The sequence below is a fragment of the Capra hircus genome, chromosome 14 (assembly GCF_001704415.2).
Source record: "Capra hircus breed San Clemente chromosome 14, ASM170441v1, whole genome shotgun sequence".
In the NCBI taxonomy this organism is placed as follows: domain Eukaryota; kingdom Metazoa; phylum Chordata; class Mammalia; order Artiodactyla; family Bovidae; genus Capra; species Capra hircus.
Genome location: NC_030821.1, coordinates 14,299,322 through 14,320,740, shown reverse-complemented (window position 1 = coordinate 14,320,740; position 21,419 = coordinate 14,299,322). Strand labels below are relative to the sequence as shown.

General features: G+C 47.7%; 1 protein-coding gene across 2 annotated transcripts in view; it reads right to left on the bottom strand.

Moving 5' to 3' along the window:
• The window catches only part of PTDSS1 (phosphatidylserine synthase 1), a 72,168-nt gene that overhangs the window by 7,410 nt on the left and 43,339 nt on the right, over positions 1–21,419 (bottom strand). For both annotated transcript variants that reach the window (XM_018058253.1, XM_018058254.1), the window contains 4 exons: positions 19,381–19,522; positions 16,549–16,661; positions 13,784–13,849; positions 5,013–5,112 (listed from right to left, as the gene is read on the bottom strand). In XM_018058253.1, coding sequence (XP_017913742.1) covers positions 5,013–5,112; positions 13,784–13,849; positions 16,549–16,661; positions 19,381–19,522 — 421 coding nt within the window. The remainder of the gene's footprint in view (positions 1–5,012; positions 5,113–13,783; positions 13,850–16,548; positions 16,662–19,380; positions 19,523–21,419) is intronic.

The window sequence follows — 21,419 nt, the reverse complement described above, 5'->3', positions numbered from 1 at the left end:
GGTGGCCACATTTACCACTTCACCTGGGTACAAGAGGCCCTTTTCACACTTGTCCCAGGAGACAAAAGCTTGTAATTTATGGGTTTGCAATCACACCTCTGGAAATCTAGGCAAGTACCCACTTAAAATGTCAAGGCCTGGCATTTAAATAGCAATTGTGCAGATTTTGTTTAAAGAGAAGAAAAAAAGAAAAAAGAAAAAACGTGAGGGCTAAGAGCCAAGGCACCACACAGACCCAGGTGTGGCTTCCATATTATGGTTACCAGCATTCAAATCCACCCAGACTCATTAGACAACTGGTGCTGTGGCAGCTTATCAACCAGCATACGGGGCCTTTATTTCTACATTAATCACAAATTCTGCGTATACTCTCTTCCCAATCAAGGCAAATAATTGGGGCCTTTGTTTCTCTTAGCGTGGAGACATGGCGTAAACTGTGTTCTCTTACTGAAAAATGTTTGCCCCCTAAGACTGAGACCAATCTTGATCTTTAATAAAAAACCATGATTATAAAATGTGCTGGGCACACACATTTTTTCATATTTATTAAACCCACACTTTATTTCCACTCTTTTCTCTAACTGATGAATGTGCAAGGCTGTGGGGACCCCTAATCATCCCAGCCAGAGGTTTCTCTACAGGCCAGCTCCCCTTCCAGGGCACTCGTCACTGACAACACTAACTGGGGGATTCTACCTATCTGCAAAGTCCTCTTTCCTGTGGCGGTTTCTCGTCCCCGGCCCAGCGTCTAAAAAGTGGCTTCTCCTCCCCTCACTATGGCCCCCGACTCTTAACAAGCTGATGTCTCCTACCATTTACCCCAAGCATGGACGCCTCCTGACTCCTGCGGCTCCATCGCTGAGTCTTTCCAGAGCTCCTGGACAGACCAGAACTTCCAATGACACAAGACACCTTCACCTGTAAAGTCTAATGGCCCCTCACACCTTAACACACCTCCTTTCAACGAGCTTCTCGGATACGCCTCAACCTGTCACTAGTACCGGAAGCCACGAGTGGCCCAAACAGGAAAGCCGGAGCCGCCCGCCCCAGCTCTGCCGAGGGGACGCCTGCTCGGCCGGCTTCCCGCCGCCCTTTCTCTGCACCCTCCATGCCACTGCCTGGGACAGGTCCTCCCTGAGCTCCCAGCGACACCCTCCGGCTCAGCCCTCCTCCGTCCCCTCCCTTCCACGCTCTCCCGGCCTCCGGCTGCTCCGTGAGGCAGTCTTTCCACCGAAAATTCCCTGAATTTCCACCGACGCACAGGGCCGGTCCCAGGCAGACACGTCCCGCCCCCTCGGCCTCCGCCTTGCTCTGGCCCTCGCTCCCCAAACAGGCCGCCATCTTCCCGTGCCTCGCGCGCGGGGGCGCTTCGTCTTCACACCTGCCTGTCTCGTCGTACGTGTCTGGGTCTCCTGGTCTCCGTGTCTGGACCTCACCCCCCTCGTCTCCCCGCATTTGATGAGTGTTTCCCGTGCCTCAGGCGCTGTGCTAGCGTCTGTGGGACCAAAGGACGAGGGAGACTTATTCTCTGTGAGCAGCAGGAAGTGCCAGGTTGAGGAGACCGACATAAACACCACAGAAAATGTCACGCTGGGGCCAGAGCTTGAGGAGGTACGTACAGAATGGGACGGTTCCCCCCAGGAGGGAGTCCTCTCGGCTGCCTTGCAGGCTGGAGTGCATTGCACGCGGGGCGCAGATGGAAGGTTGGTCTTGGCATTAAGGTTCGCCAGGTGGAGGAAAAGGCAGGACAAAGCACTCAGCGTGGGCAGAGGAAACCTTTCCGGTGCAGGCAGGACAGGTCTGGAAGGACGATGCGCTGAGCTGTTCGGTAACCGGGAACAGGTTGGTGGAGCCTGAGGACAGGGCACTGCAGGGCTGGGTGTGAGAACCATCCAGGCAGTGACGGCCCGAACACGCGGGCATGACTTCGCATTTCCGCTGCTGGGTGTGCGCTGGGGACCCGTCTTCCTTCCCACCCTTTCTGCCCCCCAGAGGGAGCTTCCAGGGGTAACCCTGCGCTTTCCCTCACCCCTTCCCCAGGGGGCGGTGTGTCTTAACTGACTGGGGAACAGGGATGAGCAAGCCGGCCATTTCCTTTCTCAGCGCGGGGAGGCTGGCTTTTCTGAGGCTGGAGAGGAAAGTGTGTCTGCTCCTGGAGCTCGCGATTGGAAGGCCCTCGTTGGCATCGGACGCGGATACTGAGAACGTGGGCTCTCAGTCATAAAGCGGCTGCTTCTGACTCCACAGCCCTCGTTCTTCCTGCCTGTCTCCTAACTGCTCTGAACCTGGGGGGGGCGGCGCGGGGAATGCTGTTCTCTTGGGCCCTCTCAAGCCCCAGCAATCGGGACGGATTCTAAGCGGGGAGGAAGGGATTCCGACCTGAATTCTGGAAGACCGCTTTGGCAGCAGAGTGGAGAACGGATCTGAAGGGCAGGATGGAGAAGATGGGAGAGGACGGGGTGGAGCTGGGTCACATGGCAGGGAACCTGATGGCTGACTCGAAGAGGTGACGTCGGGAGGCGGCGGCCGCCTCGCCTCGGGGCTTCGGCTGGGCGGCCGTGGAATGGGAGGACCCATGCACTGTGATCCCGGGTGACCCCGAGCACACCTGATCGGCTGAGCTGCACCCCAGCTTGTGGGCTGCTCTCTCCACAGCTCCTCCAGCTCTGTGCACACACACCAAGATGATATCTGAGCATCAGTAGTTGGCAGAGGTAACTCCCACATGCCCTTCGAGGGCTTCCGAGGGGGACCCGCGTGGAGGGGGGAGTGGGATATCTCTAGCCAGACTCTCTGGGTTTGAGCCCTGGCTTGGCCAGGACGACCTTAGGTAAGTTAAGGGCACCTCTCTGTGCCTTTATCTGGGAAAGAGGATAACAAAGTACTTTCCCTCAAAGTGTAAAGCTCAAATACACAATGTGTGAAAAGTGCTTCCAGCAGTGCCTGGTGCATGGTAAGCATGAATAAATCTCATCTTTGCAGTCACCTACCTGTGCGGCTCCACATTAGGGCAGCTCTGATGAGCACTCGGCCACGTGACGGACTTACAAGGGACCACGCTAAGGGATGGAGAGACTGAGAAACGGGTCGTGTCCTCAATACAGTTACCATCGCATAGACACCAAGGTGCATCAAAATTCACCAACCTAAGGAGGGGGATGCTAAGTGTCTAATCAGTAAAACACAGTGAAAGTCTCTAAAAGTTAGAGACTGGAGGGGCCCGGAGACAGCTCATTGGACACAGCCGGCCGTGGGGAGACTCTTCTGGCGACTGATGCCCCTGGAGGAGGCCCTGCAATAGGCTGTGATAAAAAGCACCTTCTGTCCACATCTCAGGAGTCTCGCTGGCCTTAACTTGCCTGTGGTCCCGTTGGCGCCAGGTGAGGGTTGTGCCCACCCCTGCCCGCCATGAGTACCCGCTACAATTCATAGAGCCAGGGTGCCCATGCCAGAGAGAAACGTGAGGAGCAAAGGGTAACATTTCCTGGCCCATCTGACTAGGAACCAATCCTTACATCTTGTCTCACTGTGACAGAAAAAATACACCTGAGCATGAATTCTGGAGTTTGAGGACAAAAGAGATCCTTCTCCCCTTTCACTGTTCAATGCACAGGCTTAAGGTACCTTGGCACAGTTAGGATTTCTAACAAGTAATCCTAAAAATAGACACCATGAAAGACAATAAAAACACTTAAAAAATACAAAGTTCAGTCCTGCCAAAAGGAAAAAACAAACAAACAAAAAAAGACTTGAATCTGATTAAGCCTCTAGATCCACCTACCAATTTATCGAAAATACAGAAGACAAAGAAATCTGATAAATGACAGTAAGGATGGCATCAGTAAAACCAGATGAGGGGAAAACCTACAGGACAAAAGATTTTGTTTCTTCAACAAATAAACTGCAAAGCAGAGAGTGCTAGAGGTGGAGAGAAACATGTAGATTAAAAGAGGCATGCAAACCAACTGCAGTGAGTAGATGCTGATTCAAATAATCTGTTAGAAAATACAAACTTGAAGGAAACATGAGAAATGTGAACACTGATCAGCTGCTTAACAGTATGAAGGCATGAATTCTTTTTCCAGTGTGATAATGTCATAAAAAGAAAAGCCTTCCTGTCTTTTTAGAGAGACATCCTGAAATAGGAAAAGTGGGCCTGCTTCTAGTAAGCTGGGGTAGGGATGGTGCGTGTGGAACAGAAGGACATGAGATCGGCATTGGTGGGTAACTGCTAAATCTGGATGATGCGTGCGTGAAGGGGGAGCGACCTTATCTACGGGACATGTTTGAAATTTATGTGATAATAATAAAAATTTTTAAAAGCCCGAGTTAATTTTCTAGACTAAGTAAGTAAAAGCAAAGAATCTTAAATGTAAAATAAGACTTTTCTCCAGAGTAACAAAACAAATTAAGAAGGGCAAACACAGAATTTTAAATTTTAAAAATTTTTAGGTAAGATCCTGTTTCATTTGAGAAATGAGGGAAAAGTCCCGGGACAATGAAGCTGGAGGCCCCCAGGACTCTTCCCTTCAGAGAGGAAAACACACCCCACACAAGCATGGCCTATATAACATTGGCCTGGGGAAAAGAAATTGCGTGGCCTGATTACCTCCAAACCCCTCCCCTTACATGGCCTGTAAACCACAGTCTGTCATTTTGTATATAAACACTTGGTAATACACACATTACAGGGTACAGTAACTATCGTCCCTTCGAGGCAGACCTGACATTCTCAGCAAATGCAGGCGAATGCTCACAAGTGAAACAAATGAGAGTATAATGCACCTGCTGGGGGCATGTGATCAGACCTACAAAGGGGACCAATTTGGGGTGCCACGTGGTCCTATGTATTTGCTCTTGAACTTCATCCCATGGCCAATTTTGGGCTACTTACAGGTAGTATGTCTTGTCTATAAATGTCTAAGAAACCTTGGTGCACAAGAGGGTCTTGTTTTGTTCTAGAAGAGACCATGGGGAGTTTAGCACTTCAAGGTAGAAAAGTAATGACTTACCACGCAAAGAAGCCAAAGCACAACATAGAGTATTTGGGTCTTAGAGAAGAGATCTTGTCCAAATTTTATGCAGACAATAGCTTCCAGGAAACCAATGACCCTGTGACACAGAACAAGAGGTTAAATAACAAACTCATCTTATCAGAATGTAACGCATTACCAGAAACATGCATAATTCCATCAGAAAGTTCAACAGGTCAAAAGATTTCTGCTCCAAACACTGGAAGGAAGTCCCCTACAAAATGACAGTGTTCTAGTCTACTGTGCTTTCTTTAGAGACAATACATATATATGTATTATATATATATATATATAGATTTAATTTTTAAAAAAAAGCTATTTTGCTGTTATTCCTCTCTTCTTTTTTTCAGATTATTTTTTTAGAGCAGTTTTTCAGGCTCATAGTAAACTTGAGGGAAAGGTACAGATTTCTGACCATTCTCTGCCCTCACGCACGCACAGCTTTCCCCACTATGAATATCCCCCACCAGGGCAGCACATCTGTCACAAATGATGAACATAGTCACCCAAAATCCACAGGTTACCTCAGAGTTCATTCTGATGGTGGTGTACATTCTATGGGTTTGGATAGATGTTCAAAGTGTAACGTATCCACCGCTGGGCTTCCCAGGTGGTGCTAGTGGTAAAGAACCTGCTTGCCAAGGCAGGAGACGTAAGAGATGCAAGTTCAGTCCCTGGGTTGGGAAGATCCCCTGGAGGAGGGCATGGCAACCCACTCCAGTATTCTTGCCGGGAGAATCCCATGGACTACAGTTGCAAAGAGTTGGGCACAACTGAAGCGACTTAGTGTACATACATCTACCATTAGAGGGTCAGACGGAATAGTTTCACTGCCCTAAAAGCCCTCTGTGCTCTGCCTATTCATCCCTTTATTCCTCCCTGGAAATAAGTTATTTTTCCCATCTTCCTTCCTCACAGACCACAATCTCAGTGTGTACATTTTCATAGCCAGAGGCCACTTGATGTCATCTCTGTCAGAGCCATCATGACAGGTGGACAGACACCCCCTTGGTTGAGACCCTGGCAGAGACAGGAAATCTACCACCTCTGTGGGCAACTGCTTCTGCTCTTTCAGTCTCTTTAGCTTTGGGGAAGTTGTTCCTTATCTCCAGCGGGTACCTGCCTCCTCCCACCCCAGTCCTAACTCTGCCCTCTACAGTCATACAGGGGAGCGTGAGCCTCCAGGTGAGGCTTTCAGTAACTTGAAGGCAGTGATCACATTCCCTCCCAGCCATCTAGGAATTTCCAGATTTAACATGTCCAGTTCTGCTGACAATAAAAACCCTTTATTGTCTGCATCCGTAAGGAATTTTGCTAAATAAAAAAATGTTTTAAAAAAAACTTTCATGTTTTACTCTTGAATTAAAACATTAAAGAAAAAAGCAAATCTTATATTATAGAATTTCATTTATGAATATTAAAATCAGGCCTTTATTACGGTTCAGAAATTGAAGGTAAGAACTGAGGAGGTGGGGTACCACAGCTCATCCCTTCATCCCAGTGACTGCCCAGAAACAGCGATTTCTGACAAGGCCATGCTAGCTATTCCTTGCTCAGGAAGGAAGCGAGACAATCAGGGACTTGTCCTTTTGCAGGCATAATCTCTGAAATCAGGCAGGAAGGGGCCCGGAAGACCCCAGGACCCCTCCCCAGTGCAGACACAGAGGTCACTGCCATGGTCAAATGGATGGACAGCTCTAAACAGCTGAACACCTGGAGTCAGAACCACCAAAGCAGGATGGATCTCTAGAGAGTCTGGGGTGGTCTTGTCCCCTGGGACGAACCGAACAAGGTTTAGGAGTGGTTGCCTGAATCTTTAAAGACCACCCTCACACACACTCATACACACACCCCAGCCCAATAAAGCACAGCCCTTGTGAGAAAGCCGCATTTCAGCCCAGCATCGTGGGAGGCCAGAGGGAGCAGGGCTGAGGTCGGTGTCATCCTGAGATCGAGACCACCAGCCGACACCAGGGGGCAGCAAAGCAGCTTCGGGAAGGGCTCCTGTGGGCGGACACAGAAAGCAAGCCCGCCTGAGGAACTGCAACAGGAAGGAAGTCTGCCCACCCGCCCTGAGCAGACAGAACAGCGGGCTTTACTGTGACAGGCTTCTAAATAGTCAACTGACCGAGGCGCCCTTGGAGAGCTCGGTGACCAGCTGATTAGAGCTGTGTTTCTCAGACTTCTGTGACCTGAGTCCCACAGCAGGAAACACAATTTTCATTTTGTTCCCCCTCCCACACACAAACAACCTGCCCCAACACACACAAAAGAACTGTCCCCTTGCTGACATTTTCCTACCCTATTTCATTGTCAGAAAAATGCTGGTCATGACTCACTCAGGTGACTTCATAACGGCCTGAAATTTGCTCTCAAGACCAGTGCTTTGCAGTCAGGAACTTCAGGATGACTTGGTCCCACATGCTGAGGAATCTTTGCTAACCTGTTGTCCATGGAGGTGACCTTGAGTAGAGACTGGGTGGGGGAGGGGGGTCAGGACGGAGGCGGAGGGGCAGCGTGAGGTCACGAGGTGACACAGGTCTCGAAGGCCACCCCAGAGCTCGGCTTTCAGTCTGAGGGACCTGAGAATCCTGGGGGCGTTGCAGCAGAGGGCTGAACTAGTTTTATTTTGTGGAGACTCATTTTGGCGGCTGGAAGAGAACTGCTGTGAGGAGACCGTGGAGGTGAGGACCCGGAGGAGATGTGGGATGTGGGGAGCAGCGGGAACAGGGATGCATCACCCCAGCCATCCACAGACGCCATACCCAGCAATGCTGGCCCTTAGAGGGAGTCCTGAAACGTAACACCCTCATGGGAGGTCAACACCACTTCCTTATGGGCTCAAATTGCTGTCGGCCTGGGGCTTGAGGCCAGAGGCCTGGGTACTGTGGGAGCCTCTATGAAGCCTGGCAGCTGAGGCAACACCAACCACCTCACCCTGGGCAGCCCCTCCATGGTATTGCCCTCAACTTAGAGCCAATTTCAATCTCAGATCTTGACCAGGCTGAGCAAGGCGGCCAATCTGTGGCTGGATAGAACCCAGGACTCTCCCTCCCCTTCATGCTTGTTGCTGTCCTTATCGTGAAGGAGCATGTTCAGTTCAGCTCAGTCACTCAGTCGTATCTGACTCTCTGTGACTCCATGATTGCAGCACACCAGGCTTCCCTGTCCATCACCAACTCCCGGAGCTCACTCAAACTCATGTCCATCACCAACTACCAGAGCTTGCTCAAACTCATGTCCATGGAGTTGGTCATGTCATCCAATCATCTCATTCTCTGCTATCCCCTTTTCCTGCCTTCAGTCTTTCCCAGCATTAGGGTCTTTTCCAATGAGTCACTTCTTCACATCAGGAGGCCAAAATATTGGGGTTTCAGCTTCAGCATCAGTCCTTCCAATGAATATTCAGGACTGATTTCCTTTAAGACTGGAGAAGGAAATGGCAACCAACTCCAGTATTTTTGCCTAGAGAATCCCATGGACTGAGGAGCCTGTTGGGCTACAGTCCACAGGGTCGCAAAGAGTTGGACACGACTGAGCAACTTCACTTTCCTTTAGGATGGACTGGTTGGATCTCCTTGCAGTCCAAGGGACTCTCAAGAGTCTTCTCAAACACCACAGTTCAAAAGCATCAATTCTTCAGTGCTCAGCTTTCTTTATAGTCCAACTCTCACATACATACATAACTACTGGAAAAACCATAGCTTTGACTAGATAGACCTTTGTTGGCAAAGTAATGTCTCTGCTTTTTAATATGCCGTCTAGGTTGGTCATAGCTTTTCTTCCAAGGAGCAAATGTCTTTTATTTCATGCAATCACTATCTGCGATGATTTTGGAGCCTCCCCAAATAAAGTCTCACACTGTTTCCATTGTTTCCCCATCTATTTGCCACCTCTTCTTAATATTTTCTGCTTCTGTTAGGTCCATACTGTTTCTCTCCTTTACTGTGCCCATCTTTGCATGAAATGTTCCCTTGGTATCTCTAATTTTCTTGAAGAGATCTCTAGTCTTTCCCATTCTTTTGTTTTTCCTCTATTTCTTTGCATTGATCACTGAGGAAGGCTTTCTTATCTCTCCTTGCTATTCTGTGGAACTCTGCATTCAAATGGATATAGCTTTCCTTTTCTCCTTTGCCTTTAGCCTCTCTTCTTTTCTCAGCTATTTGTGAGGCCTCCTCAGACAACCATTTTGCCTTTTTGCATTTCTTTTTCTCTGGGATGGTTTTGATCACTGCCTCCTATACAGTATCACAAACCTCCGTCCACAGTTCTTCAGGCACTCTGTATATCATATCTAATCCCTTGAATCCATTTGTCACTTCCACTGTATAATCATAAGGGATTTGATTTAGGTCATGTCTGAATGGTCTAGTGGTTTTCCCTACTTTCTTCAATTTACGTCTAAATTTGGCAATAAGGACTTCCTGATCTGAGCCACAATCAGCTCCCGGTCTTGTTTTTGCTGACTGTACAGAGTTTCTCCATCTTTGGCTATAAAGAACATAATCAATCTGATTTCAATGTTTACCATCTGGTGATGGTCATGTAGTCTTCTCTTGGGTTGTTGGTAGAGAGTGTTTGCTATGACCAGTGGGTTCTCACGGGCAGGAGTCAAATCAGCTTTGGGCTGCCTGAGGTGCCTCTGCCTGGAGTGAGGCTGGCCACTCATAAATAAAAATGACCTTAATGCAGAACCCGGCATCAGGAAATCCTCGGTGGATAGAACAAGAATGTATCACGGTCTTATTGAAACTGGGGTACAAAAGAGCTCGGCCTGGTGTGTGTGAGCTGCATAGACAAGTCAACCTCGAGCAGAGACTCTTCTATCTGTAGCACAGGTTGCTCCTGGATTCTCAAGATGCCACAGCCTGTGTGCATCCTACAGATGCAGCCCTGCAGCTGCACGAAACACTCGGCCGCGAGAGCTTGGGGCGCGGATAGGTCACTCTCCAGCGGCCAGGAGCTGACTCTCTACCAGTGGAAACAAGCCATGTATACAAGCAACACAACTATGATACAGTCCCACAGGGAGCCAGGAGCCACTGCAGAACTTCAGGAGGCGGTTCCAGTTCCGGTTCAGATGAGTTCCGGTTCCGGTTTGGGGAGGAAGTGAGCGCTGAGCTGGGCCTTAAGGAGGTAGAGAACTCTTTCAGTTGTGCTCCATGGAACATCTGGACTTCCTAAGAAGCCCCGGGGCAGGATGGAGAGGGGGAGAAGGGGGCGGAGGATCCTGGGTGGCACGCCCAGAACGATCCTGCTCAGTTGTTTTGCTGTATATCAGGGTTTGGAGGATGATATCATTGGAGAAAAAGGATTCGGTTGCTGAAAAAGAAATTGTGACTATTGCAGAAGACTGGGGCTTGTCAGTAGGTGTTTCTGAGCAAGGGTGCAGGGAGCAGCAGGACAAAGGGTGGTCAGTCTGGAGGAGGATGGGATGAAGGAGAAGACACTGGAAACAGGAAATGGGAACCCGGCAAGGATGCTGCCCTTGCAGTGTGAGGGCTGAGGGTGGGAAACAGAGATGCGTGTGGACCAGAGGGAAGGCAGTATGAGAGGCTGTGAGCAAAGGCTGGCAGGAAGATGATGGTGGCCTGGGAGTGCTGGGGAAGGTGGAGGAGGCAGGAAAGGCCTCCTCCAGTTGTCCGTTCCCTCCAAACACTCCCTCCTCCTGTAGGGACACTGAGCTGCATGCTGTATCTACCCCTTAAGAAGAAGCCTGGAAGAACTGAAGCATAATTACAAGAAGTTGTGGAGGGGAGAGGGGTGGCAGGGAAGCCAGCAAAGGAGACTGAGACACAGCAGAAACGGAGGAAGAAAACCTGCAGGGCAGCTGCTATAGGAGGAAGGAAACAGTCTAGAGATGGCAGACGCCATGGAGAAGACGGGAGAGACGAGGGTGGAGACGGACGTGCCGACGTGGAACTGCCCTTGGACAGCGCCATGTGCAAAGGAGCAGAGGCAGACGCTTACTGTCTCAGGTCACAGCAGGGCTGGGACAACTCAGGAGAGGAAGCCAGTGTGGTGAGAGGCAGTTCGGAAGCAGCCGGGCTCCAGGCCTGGGCCCTGAGGACCAGCAGCTCTGACCCAACCCCTGGAGAACCAACCCAAGGACTTGCCAGAGGAGGAAAAGAGACTGCTCACTCCTGTTACAGCCACAGCTTGGAAGCCTTCCTTCCAGGGCCAAGGGATCCAACCTCTTTTCTTCATCAACCAGCCCAATGCTCTCCTTTGGAGGCACAGAAACTCAATGATAATGGGGAGGGGAGGGGAGAAAGGTGAAGATGAAGACAGTTTCACGTGCACACCTGGGCAATCTGTCCACCTTGATCTGGCCCTGACACCCATGAAGATGTAGCAACCAGAAGAGGTTCCCCCACTTCGACTTCTCCCCATGGGTTCCCATTCTCCGGATGGATGGAGTCCTATCTCAGTTGGGCCTAGGATGTTTAGGGACCAAAGGCTGTAAGTTCAGCTCCATGGCACAACTCTGGAGCCCACATTGAAGGTCTGTATTTCATTACATATAGCGGCAATTAATGCCAGCTTTTTGAGGGTATAACACTTACAAAGGAGAAAAGTGCCCACTACGTGGGCTTCACCTCTGTTCCCTTGCATCTCCATACTGTGATAGAGCCAAAGTCATCCCAAAGTTAGTGAAAAGAAAACTATAAAGCATCAACTAGCTGTTAAAGAAGGGGTTTCTCTAGTGGCTCAGTGGTAAAGAACCCACCTGCCAGTGTAGGAGACACATGTTCAGTTCCTGGGTCAGGAAGATCCCCTGGAGAAGGACATGGTGACCCATTCCAGTATTCTTTCCTGGAGAATCCCATGGACAGAGGAGCCTGGTGGGCTATACAGTCCATGGGTCACTAAAGAGTCAGACACGACTTAGTGATGAAAACAAAGTTGTTAAAGGAAGTCAGACATTTCGGTGTTTGCTGTTTTGATAGAAGATGAAAGAAACCAAAAAACCGAAGGTGGCAGGGAAGCCGGAGGAAGGAAAGAAAAGAAGATGGGAGGTGGTGGCCCCCGAGAGGCAAACACCAGAGAAGAGACTGGAGGCCAGGCCTCCTGCTGCACCATCACGGGCCCACCATGCCGACCAGACAGAGGCTGCTCCTGCCCGTGCACACTCCAGGTGGGTCTGCCCTGCGCGATTTATGAAGAGGGACTTGCTGTTTTTCAGCACAGCCCACTAATCTCAAGGTCCACTGACCCTGACATCACCATTCTGGGAGTCCTTGATTCTCAACAGAGCATCCTAAATCAGCCAAATGACCTCACATTTATTTCAGTTCATTTGCATTTGACCCTCTTTCACCATTTTCCAGTAAGGGGCAGCCTTTCTGCGTTTGCTCCCACCCTTTGGCCTAGCTCTTGGCTATTTCTCCCACCACAGAGATTAAACTTTTGAGATACCAGATTAGGGAGAACTGCCTGTCTCTCTGATCCACCATCTCCTTTTTCCTCAACAGGTGACTAGACAGAGTTCTCTAGCCACAGCAGAATAAGACTGTGGCAAGAACTTACAAATGTGAAAAGAAAAATGCACATGGAAAGAAGATGCATGGGACAGAGGAAAAGCTCAAAGGCAGAGAAGATCCCCAGTCCTCAGACAAGACAGTAAGAAGGCAACCTGCCTTCCTGCGACAAAAGTATGTAAGGAGTCTGGTAAATGTAGATTCTCTCTCCCACCAGAGCAGTCAACAATGGAAACTGAATACATCCTATTACCCTTTAAGCTACTTTGGGTAGGAAAATCAGCTTACATCACAGAGTTTGCCAGAAACAGTGACAAAGGCCTTTTGTCTTTTGAAAGAAGGAGGTGGGAAACTTGAGTAACCCTTCCAGAATCTGGGTGAGAGCTGGACACACACACACACACACACACACACACACGTTTGGAAGAAATGACAATGTAATGTAAGCAGCAAGTATCTCTAAAAAGTCGATGTCTTGGGATGATCTTTAGTTTATTCTTTTCTACATTATCAATATGCATTACATGTAAAAAAAATTCCGTTTAAAAATTTGTTGTGGTTTTCATCAGATTTTCTTTATGCTCAGTTTAAAATCTAGATTAGGTCCTGAATTTAGGCTCCTTGAGTGACTGAACTTCACACACACACGTGCTGGACGTCTCTGGAACTTCTACTGCTAGACAGCATGGTGAGATGTGGATGGTGTTGTACAGAGGAAGCAATTACCTGAGTTACTGAACAGCATTTCACGTTTAATACTGGGGGTGAAACTGGATAATCTATGCTTTCTTTCAAGTCATTTAAGTAATTATAAATTCAGATACAGCATTTGTATCTATAATAAGACGATAAATTGTGACCATGTGGCTACGTGTTAGTTTTCTTTGGGACAATAAAACCAGACCCTTTCTGGTGTGAAAGTAACATGAAGCGTGGTCAAGCCCATCACAAGACGTTGTCCCAAACTTACTATCGATTTCAGAGGGAATTCAAACAATTCGTTTCCTTATTTATTTCAGGAAACAAGGCCTCCAAATTCTATGTGGAAAATATCTTTTGATTTCCTACTGTCTTTAAAAAAAATAATTTCTACATCCTCTTTCTATAACTTGCCAGTTAACTAGTCTAAATTTAAATCAGAAACAGGAATGTTAAAAGCGAAAGACACACAAAAATAAAACTGCACGGAAAGTCACTTAATGCAGGGTCAAGAAAGAACTCAAGAAATCTACAGACATAAGTGGTTTCAAATGATAACAGATTACTCACCCAAACACCCAGCACTGTGTTCCCACGCGTTTGCACTGCGTGTCGGTGAGGTAAGCGTAGTACTGTCTGAAAGAACAAAGGTAGAATTCACTGAGCCTCTGGAAGACCAGCAAGCCAATACAGAACTCACTCACTCTGACAGTGTGAATATAAAAATTGTCTGCCTTGTTCCACATACTCAAGCTGCCTGGTCTAGTTCTATTCAAAGGAATAGGAAGCCAGTGCCTGCTGAAACCTTCCTGTAAGAGGCTAAGAATTTGGACTGGGATGGAGGGAGGTGGTTTAAAGAGCCAGATTATTGGCAGAGGCAGTCTTGATTCAGAGGCAGACTCCCACACTCCCGAGCCAAAGTCACCCCAGGTGGGCGCTTCAGTCTCTCTCCATGGAGGCAGTTCCAGAAGCTCAGCTACACTGTCTCCTCTGGCTCTATCCAGGACAAAGGCTGCTGACTGTAACCAGGCAGGAAAGCCACACATTTTGGCTCTCAGAAATATTTCAAGGTGACTGGCTACACGCCCAGTGCTCAGTAACCACATGTGGGAGAGGCTGCCTATAGGACAACATAGGCTGGGAGTCTTAGAACTGCCCCTGAAACTCGACCCATCCCTGGGGAGGTGACATCTGAACCAGCGGGGTAAGGGCTGGGGTTACAGACTCCCCTTTGAGGGTCTGAGGAAAGCTATGATAAAGGCACATAAAATTGAAATAATTTCAATGCTAATCTTTTCGCACATGAAACATGCACACAAAATTCTGCATTAAACTTCAGAGGGTTCACGAATGCCCAAAGCTCATCCATAAACTATCGGCTCTGTACCCCAAAGTGAAGAATTCTAGCTATAAAGAATTCAGGTTTTCCTCTAACTTCACATTTTCATTACCTAATTTGCTTTTACCAGTTCAGCTACTTTACTGACTGCATCCATGCCCTTATACTGCACATTATATTAGACTAAAAGAATATTCACTCAAATATCTTCTCAAAGCAGAGTCATATGAAAGTCTAACCAAAAAAGAGGAAAAGAGAGACCTGGTAAGTATATATGATTGATACTGAAGCCTGAGTTTTCGCTTCTTTCTGGACCTGCCATTGACTCATTGGAACCTAAAATCCATTAGCATTTCCATCTTTCCAAGATGCCTGTCAACCATCTCCTTAGCCTCAAGTGATGTAGGAACAGAGGAAGTGGCTAATTTTAAAACAAAAGAAAGAATTGTTTGAAAACCCATAGAGTCTGGCAAAAATTTTAAGGAGCTCTCAAAAGGCCTAAACACTGGATTTTTAGTTTCTGCTTGAGTCTCTAGTTTTTGCTGTGAAATATTTAACAATAAGGAAATTTCATGATAAATCACATGTGATTTGTTGTTCTGTTTTCTAAGAGATTTCTTTCCCCACTTATTTGTTGATTGCTCCTAATTTTATGAAGGAACTGCTGCTAATCTTTCCTGAAAATAACAGTAAGCCTCAGATTAAATCAAATTTTAACTATGATAAGGAAGTGCCAACCCACAAAAAGGAAAACTGCATTCATGAGATAACTATTTCAGCAGATCACTAGCCCATAAAGTGCCTAAGGGCTGCGGTGTACCAACTGTTACCTTCCTGTATACATTAATATATATTTGTAATAATGAATGAGGACAATCAGAAGTGCTAGCTGGGGGTGAGGGCTATGTCTGACCAAGGAAAACACCCACTCTCCTTGGCAAACAAGACCCTCTACTTGTGTAGTTCACTCACACATTAAAAATAATTAAATTATCCCACAGTTCCCAAAGAAGTTTACTTTGAATCAGCGGTGGCACAGACTTTGGGTGTTTCTACTGAAACAATGTAGAACAATTGTTCTACTGATAATGCGGAGACTCCATACTAGTCATAAAACCCTAATCGCTCTTTCCAAACAGGAACAACAAAACAGATGGAAGTGTTTCACTCTGCAGTTCACTGGGATGGGTCCATGTGGGGGACTCCAGTCTGTGAACAGCACCTCATCTCTAGGGTCCTTCATGAATCGTGACTCCAGGGCAAGGACAGCTTCCCTGGAGGATGAACACCCAAGCTTGTCCCTGCTATCCTGGAGGACCACTGGAAAGACATTTGAAAAAGGAAATTAACTTAACTGGCTCTAATGGAACTAATAAAGTTTCACTCCAAAAATAACAACATTTATGACTTCAATCCACCATAAAAATGTTTGCATTTTTTTATAATCTCATGAAAAATACCTCAGTATGTCTCTTCCTCATTTTGTTTTAAATAGGATGCTACAGGGACAAAAAGGGCTTCCCAGGTGGCTCAGTGGTAAAGAATCTGCCTGCCAATGCAGGAGATACAGGTTGGATCCCTGGGTCAGGAAGATCCCCTGGAGAAGGAAACAGCAACCCACTCCAGTACTCTTGCCTGGAGAAGCCCCATGGACAGAGGAGCCTGGCGGGCGACAGTCCGTGGAGTCATAAAGACACAGCTTGGTGACCAAGCACAGGGGAAAAGAACAGCTGGGAAGATCATAAGGGGTCTGAATGTAATGGGGTGGTGTCGGTCTTCATGTTACTGAGGTTGGAGAAGCAGAATGTTTTCCTCATGTTCTGGATATATAAGTCTTTTTGTTCCCTTGGAAGTATAATTGTCTAGAATGACATTCTCATGGAAAATCTGCTAGTTTATATGACCTCCTTAATGCTACACAGGAGAAATGATGGGCAAAATGACCTGCAAAGCAGGTCAACATGTTCAAATGACTGTCAGGCTAACACAGAATTACCTTACTGTGGGAGCCGTGATGCCACCAATAAAGAGAATTCGACACCAGCTTAATGGATGACTGGCTTGGAACACAAAGATATGTTTCAGGAAGAAGGTATTCAACTCAGTCAGCTGCAAAAGAAGGAGGCATGAGTCAACCTGGTGTTTCGAGCTAAGTCATGAGCATCTAGTCCTTCAATGGACACTCTATAGCTAAAAATAATTGGAATGTTCAAAGCATCTCCAGAAAATATATCGGGTCTCTTAAGAGTTTGCTATTTAAGCCCAGGTACAGCCAGGACAACATGGGCACCAACCAAGCAGGGGTCCAGTGGAGGTGCTGGGTGCTGAGAGGGGCACAGGGGGCATCGGCCATTCAGCGTGTTTCCAGGTTCATGTGACTGTGACCTGGCTCACAGGCATGAGCTGCTGGGACAGTCGGGAGGGAGATGCTTCCAGAGCAAAATCAGGAAAACAAATCTGTGCTGAGGAACACCTTTGCAGCTGGACAGAAATCAGGCCAGGTTGAAAAGACATCTGACAGCAGGGAAGCAGGCTCTTTAATAGCCAAAAAAAGCTTGAGATGCTGTGCGTGACTGACAGATGACTATGGGCTCATTCAGCTCGTGCCGGGGACCAAGCAGATCTTTGACGAAAGGCTGAAAAGCTCTTAAAAGTGGATGTGGGGGCTGGTCCAGGCTTCACCTGGCAGTGAGACTGCTCCCTTGAGGGCAGCACCCAGTGCCAACACATGACCCATCCTGGCGGCACAAAACGTGTCTATCAGGAAATCTGTGCTCCAAGGCCAGAGGCCCCTCCTGTCCCCTCCAGATGAAGTGAGCAGCAGAGATTAGGAAAGGTCACTACTTTAAGAGCACATGAGTACTTTCCTGGTGGTAGTGGATAAGAATCTGCCTGCCAATGCTGGAGACACGGGTTCAACCCCTAGTCTGGGAAGGTCCGGCATGCCACGGGGCAACTGAGCCTGGGCACCACAACCATTCAGCCCACGTGTTGCAGCGACTGAAGTCGGTGCACCTAGAGCCTGTTCTCCGCAACTAGAAAAGGCCCCGCAACGAGAAGCCCAAGCACCGCAATGGAGAGCAGACCCCCTCACCGCAACTAGAGCCCGTGCAGCAGCAGAGATCCAGGACGGCCAAGATTAACACAGTTATTAAGAAAAAGAAAAACGTACATCACATGACCAGCAGGTTCACTTCAGTGACCTAAAATGTGCATCTTTCCCCACAGTACTGGGCTTTTTAAAAATTTATTTTTAATTGGAGGATCATAGTGCTGATTTTCAGAGAAGGCAATGGCACCCCACTCCAGTCCTCTTGCCTGGAAAATCCCATGGGCGGAGGAGCCTAGTAGGCTGCAGTCCATGGGGTTGCGAAGAGTCAGACACGACTGAGTGACTTCACTTTCACTTTTCATGCATTGGAGAAGGAAACGGCAACCCACTCCAGTGTTCTTGCCTGGAGAATCCCAGGGACGGGGGAGCCTGGTGGGCTTCCGTCTATGGGGCCACACAGAGTCGGACACGACTGAAGTGACTTAGCAGTAGCAGTGCTGATTTTAAGGATATAAAATAAGAACGGTTCACTCATCATCACCACGTATAGGAAACTGACCCCTGCATAGCGCTCACAGTCCAGGGAACAGAGGGCCATGGAATTCTGCCATCCTAGGAAAATCCAAATCCTTCCGAGGTCCTCACAATCAAAGGGAACCTCTCCCTGCCCTGGCACTGCCCCAGGAGGGAAAACTTGACTGTCATCCACTTATATAACCCCCCTCCTTTTTAAAAAGTTTTTTTGATGGAAATCATTTTAAAGTCTTTATTAAATTCATTACAATATTGCTACTGTTTTTCATGTTTTAGTTTTTTGGCCTCGAGGTATAAGGGATCTTCGTTCCCTGGCTGGGGATTGAACCTGCAACCCCCTCCATTGGAAGGTGAAGCCCCGACTAGTGGACTGCCAGGGAAGTCCCTATGCCCATTTTATCCACTGACTTCCCCAAACCATGGTGACTATATACCTACTCATCCACATCCTTCTGTGGACAAAGACTATCTTTCAAGTGACACAAGCCAATTTTCTCCTTGTGTTGGGAGTATGTTGTTCATTTGTTCAAAATATAATGTCTGAAGATTCTGGAAGACAATTCAGGTGAAAACTAGTTTTCCTTAGCTACTCTCCCAAAGCTGTGGAACAATTAACCTGTGAACAGGAGGGTCAATAAAAAAGGCTGCCTCCAGGAAAGAGTTGTTTGGTAATCTCTTTCCGGGACCCCAGGCTGTCTGCATCATGTCAGTCTGCTTGGAAGGAGGGCCTCTCCCCACTGCTGATACCACGCCAGAGGACCCAGGTCCCCAAGGGGCTCCAGTCCCCTCAGCGAGCTTCTTTATTTAGCGCTTCACCAATTACCTAAAGTGGTAACAGCTGAGGCATCATCTTAACACTCAAACACTGAGTCTGGACTATTAAAAAAAAAGCCTTACATTTGTTACTTTGGTCCTGAAAAGACGGTTCTATGGATAGAAAGCAATCCAATGCCTAACTCACTGGGTGATTGATGCTGAGCACAAGGTTTTTACAGGGAATTTTAATCTGTTTCCAATTTGCAATTCAATGATCCGTATTTTAAAACATCTTCACAATGAAACAAGACCTTAAATGTAACAGCATCACTGCTGAATTATTCTGTATGTCAGCTGTAGAACAGTACATCTTTTAACGCATGGAGCTGATAAGCAATGTCAACTAGCATGAACCCTAAATCAATGGATGGTTTTTATTTTGGTTTTGTTTTTTTCCTACTTCTGAGCATCTGAAAAAAAAATTACCTGCCAGATGATCATGAAAAGGTATATTCCAGCCACTCTCTGGAATGAAGACTTGGGGTCAAACCACCGCACGTAGGTCCAGCTGGCAGGAGTGAACTGTAACACGGCTCTTTTGATCTTCCCGGTGGTGGTGTGGATGTCCCTGAAAGGAGAGAAACAGTTCTGCTGAAAATTCAGAGAGATAAGAAAGGCCAAAAAAGAAAAAGAACGGCACTGACTATTTTACAATCAGTACCCAGAACAAAAGACCCCTTCCTGTTTGAGCACCTGTCCAACAGCGGCCTCTGTTCACAGGTGAGGCGCCGAGAGCGTCACACCTGGCGGGGAGCCTCGGCAGGGACAGGTACGACGCAAAGGCCAGGCCACTGCAGGGCCATCACAGGCCACAGTCTGTGAGCTGGTGACAAGAGACGCCGAGGGACACTGAAGACAGCAACTTGGAGCCAGGCCAGGAAGGGTGAGGACGGTGCAATGAGGCAACTCCCACCATGGCTCATCGCCCCCACCCCAGCCTGGGGGCGCAAGGTAAAACACAGAACATGCTCTGTTCGGGAGGTGACCCGTAGCGGCTCCTGGCCCTATAGCTGTGTCGGTTAAGTTTCAGGTGATGAACCATGACTTTTTTAACCTTTCCTGGGTTTCATCCTAGAAATCACTCAATTAAAAATTTTATATTCCAGTGACAGAAACAAGCAGTCCAACAAACAAGACTCCTGAGGCTCCAAGACACGGACTGGCTGATGCCGGCGCACCTCCTAAGCCTCAGAGCTGGGGGCAGATTCTGGTCCCCTCGTGGGAGACCAGGGGAGCCGAAATCCAAGGTCGCAGCATTTAATTAATGGTAAAGAGTTTTGAATTCAACAAGAACATTATGTCGAGGACCTTCAGGTCTTGGACACTGTTTCAGATGCTGAAGGCGCAAGGACAAACAGACCAGGCCTTTCATTCTTGGAGTGGGGAGGGGGACAGAAGGGGTAGTAAGGGAACCCAGGTTTGTTTCTTCACCCACTCACCTGACCATCAACAAGCCTGTGGTGAGAAAATCTCCTTCAAGAAGGCTTGTGGCACAAGGCCAACAAAGAAATAGAGTCTATTCCAAAAATCAACAAGAACGAGGAAGGGCCTGTACTAAAAAATGGTGAAACTTCATGGAAAGAGGTAGAGAAAGACGGGGATAAAGATACGATGTGATGGAGACCTGGACACTTAACGGAGTGAAGAGGTTAATCCAACCTGATCTGTATTCCTTCATGCTTAATGTAACTTGAAACCAGGGGGCCTTTTTTGTTCATTTGTTGTGCTTATGTCTTGGGAACTTGACAGAATGATTCTCAAGCTGAATTTGAGTATAAATGTATGAAATTAGGGAAGCATAATGGAGTATTTAAGGAACCAGGCAGCCTGATGCAAATTCAGACTCAGCTTGCTAGGTGAATGTCCTCGGGCAAATTACCAAACTGAAACCACAGTACTGTCCCTAAAATGAAGAGAATGGTGGTGTGTCTACCCCTAGGGTTGATGTAAGGCTCAAATGAGATACTGTGTATGAAGGTTGCTGAGAGCAAAATCCAGCACTGCTACAGATTTTGTTGCATTATATACTGCTCAAAATACATTAAAAAGTCCTTTCAAGTCAGTGACCAAAGAAAGGATTACTCGCGAAAGGGATGGAGTAAACTGGTTAATCAGATCCAGTACACTGTGAAATCTCCCCCTTATACCATTTGCCCAAATTAATTTGACATGTAATAAATAGGTTACTTATAATCGCCAAGCCCATGGACTTTGTCCTCAGGCCCATGAGAGACCATCACAGGGGAATGATGTGATGGCTCTGACGGTCCTGAGACCATCTCTCAGGCAATGGTGGCGGAAGGCTTAGAGGGGTTAACCTGGGGACAGGGCAGTCATCAATCCAGCCGTGGGAGTCGGAACGCAGGCTGGGGAATAAGGATATAAAAAGAGGGGGTGGATTTGAGAAACTCGTAAATGATTCAGCGTTTTCCGGATCAGTGCCCGAAACTGGGTTTAGAACCATT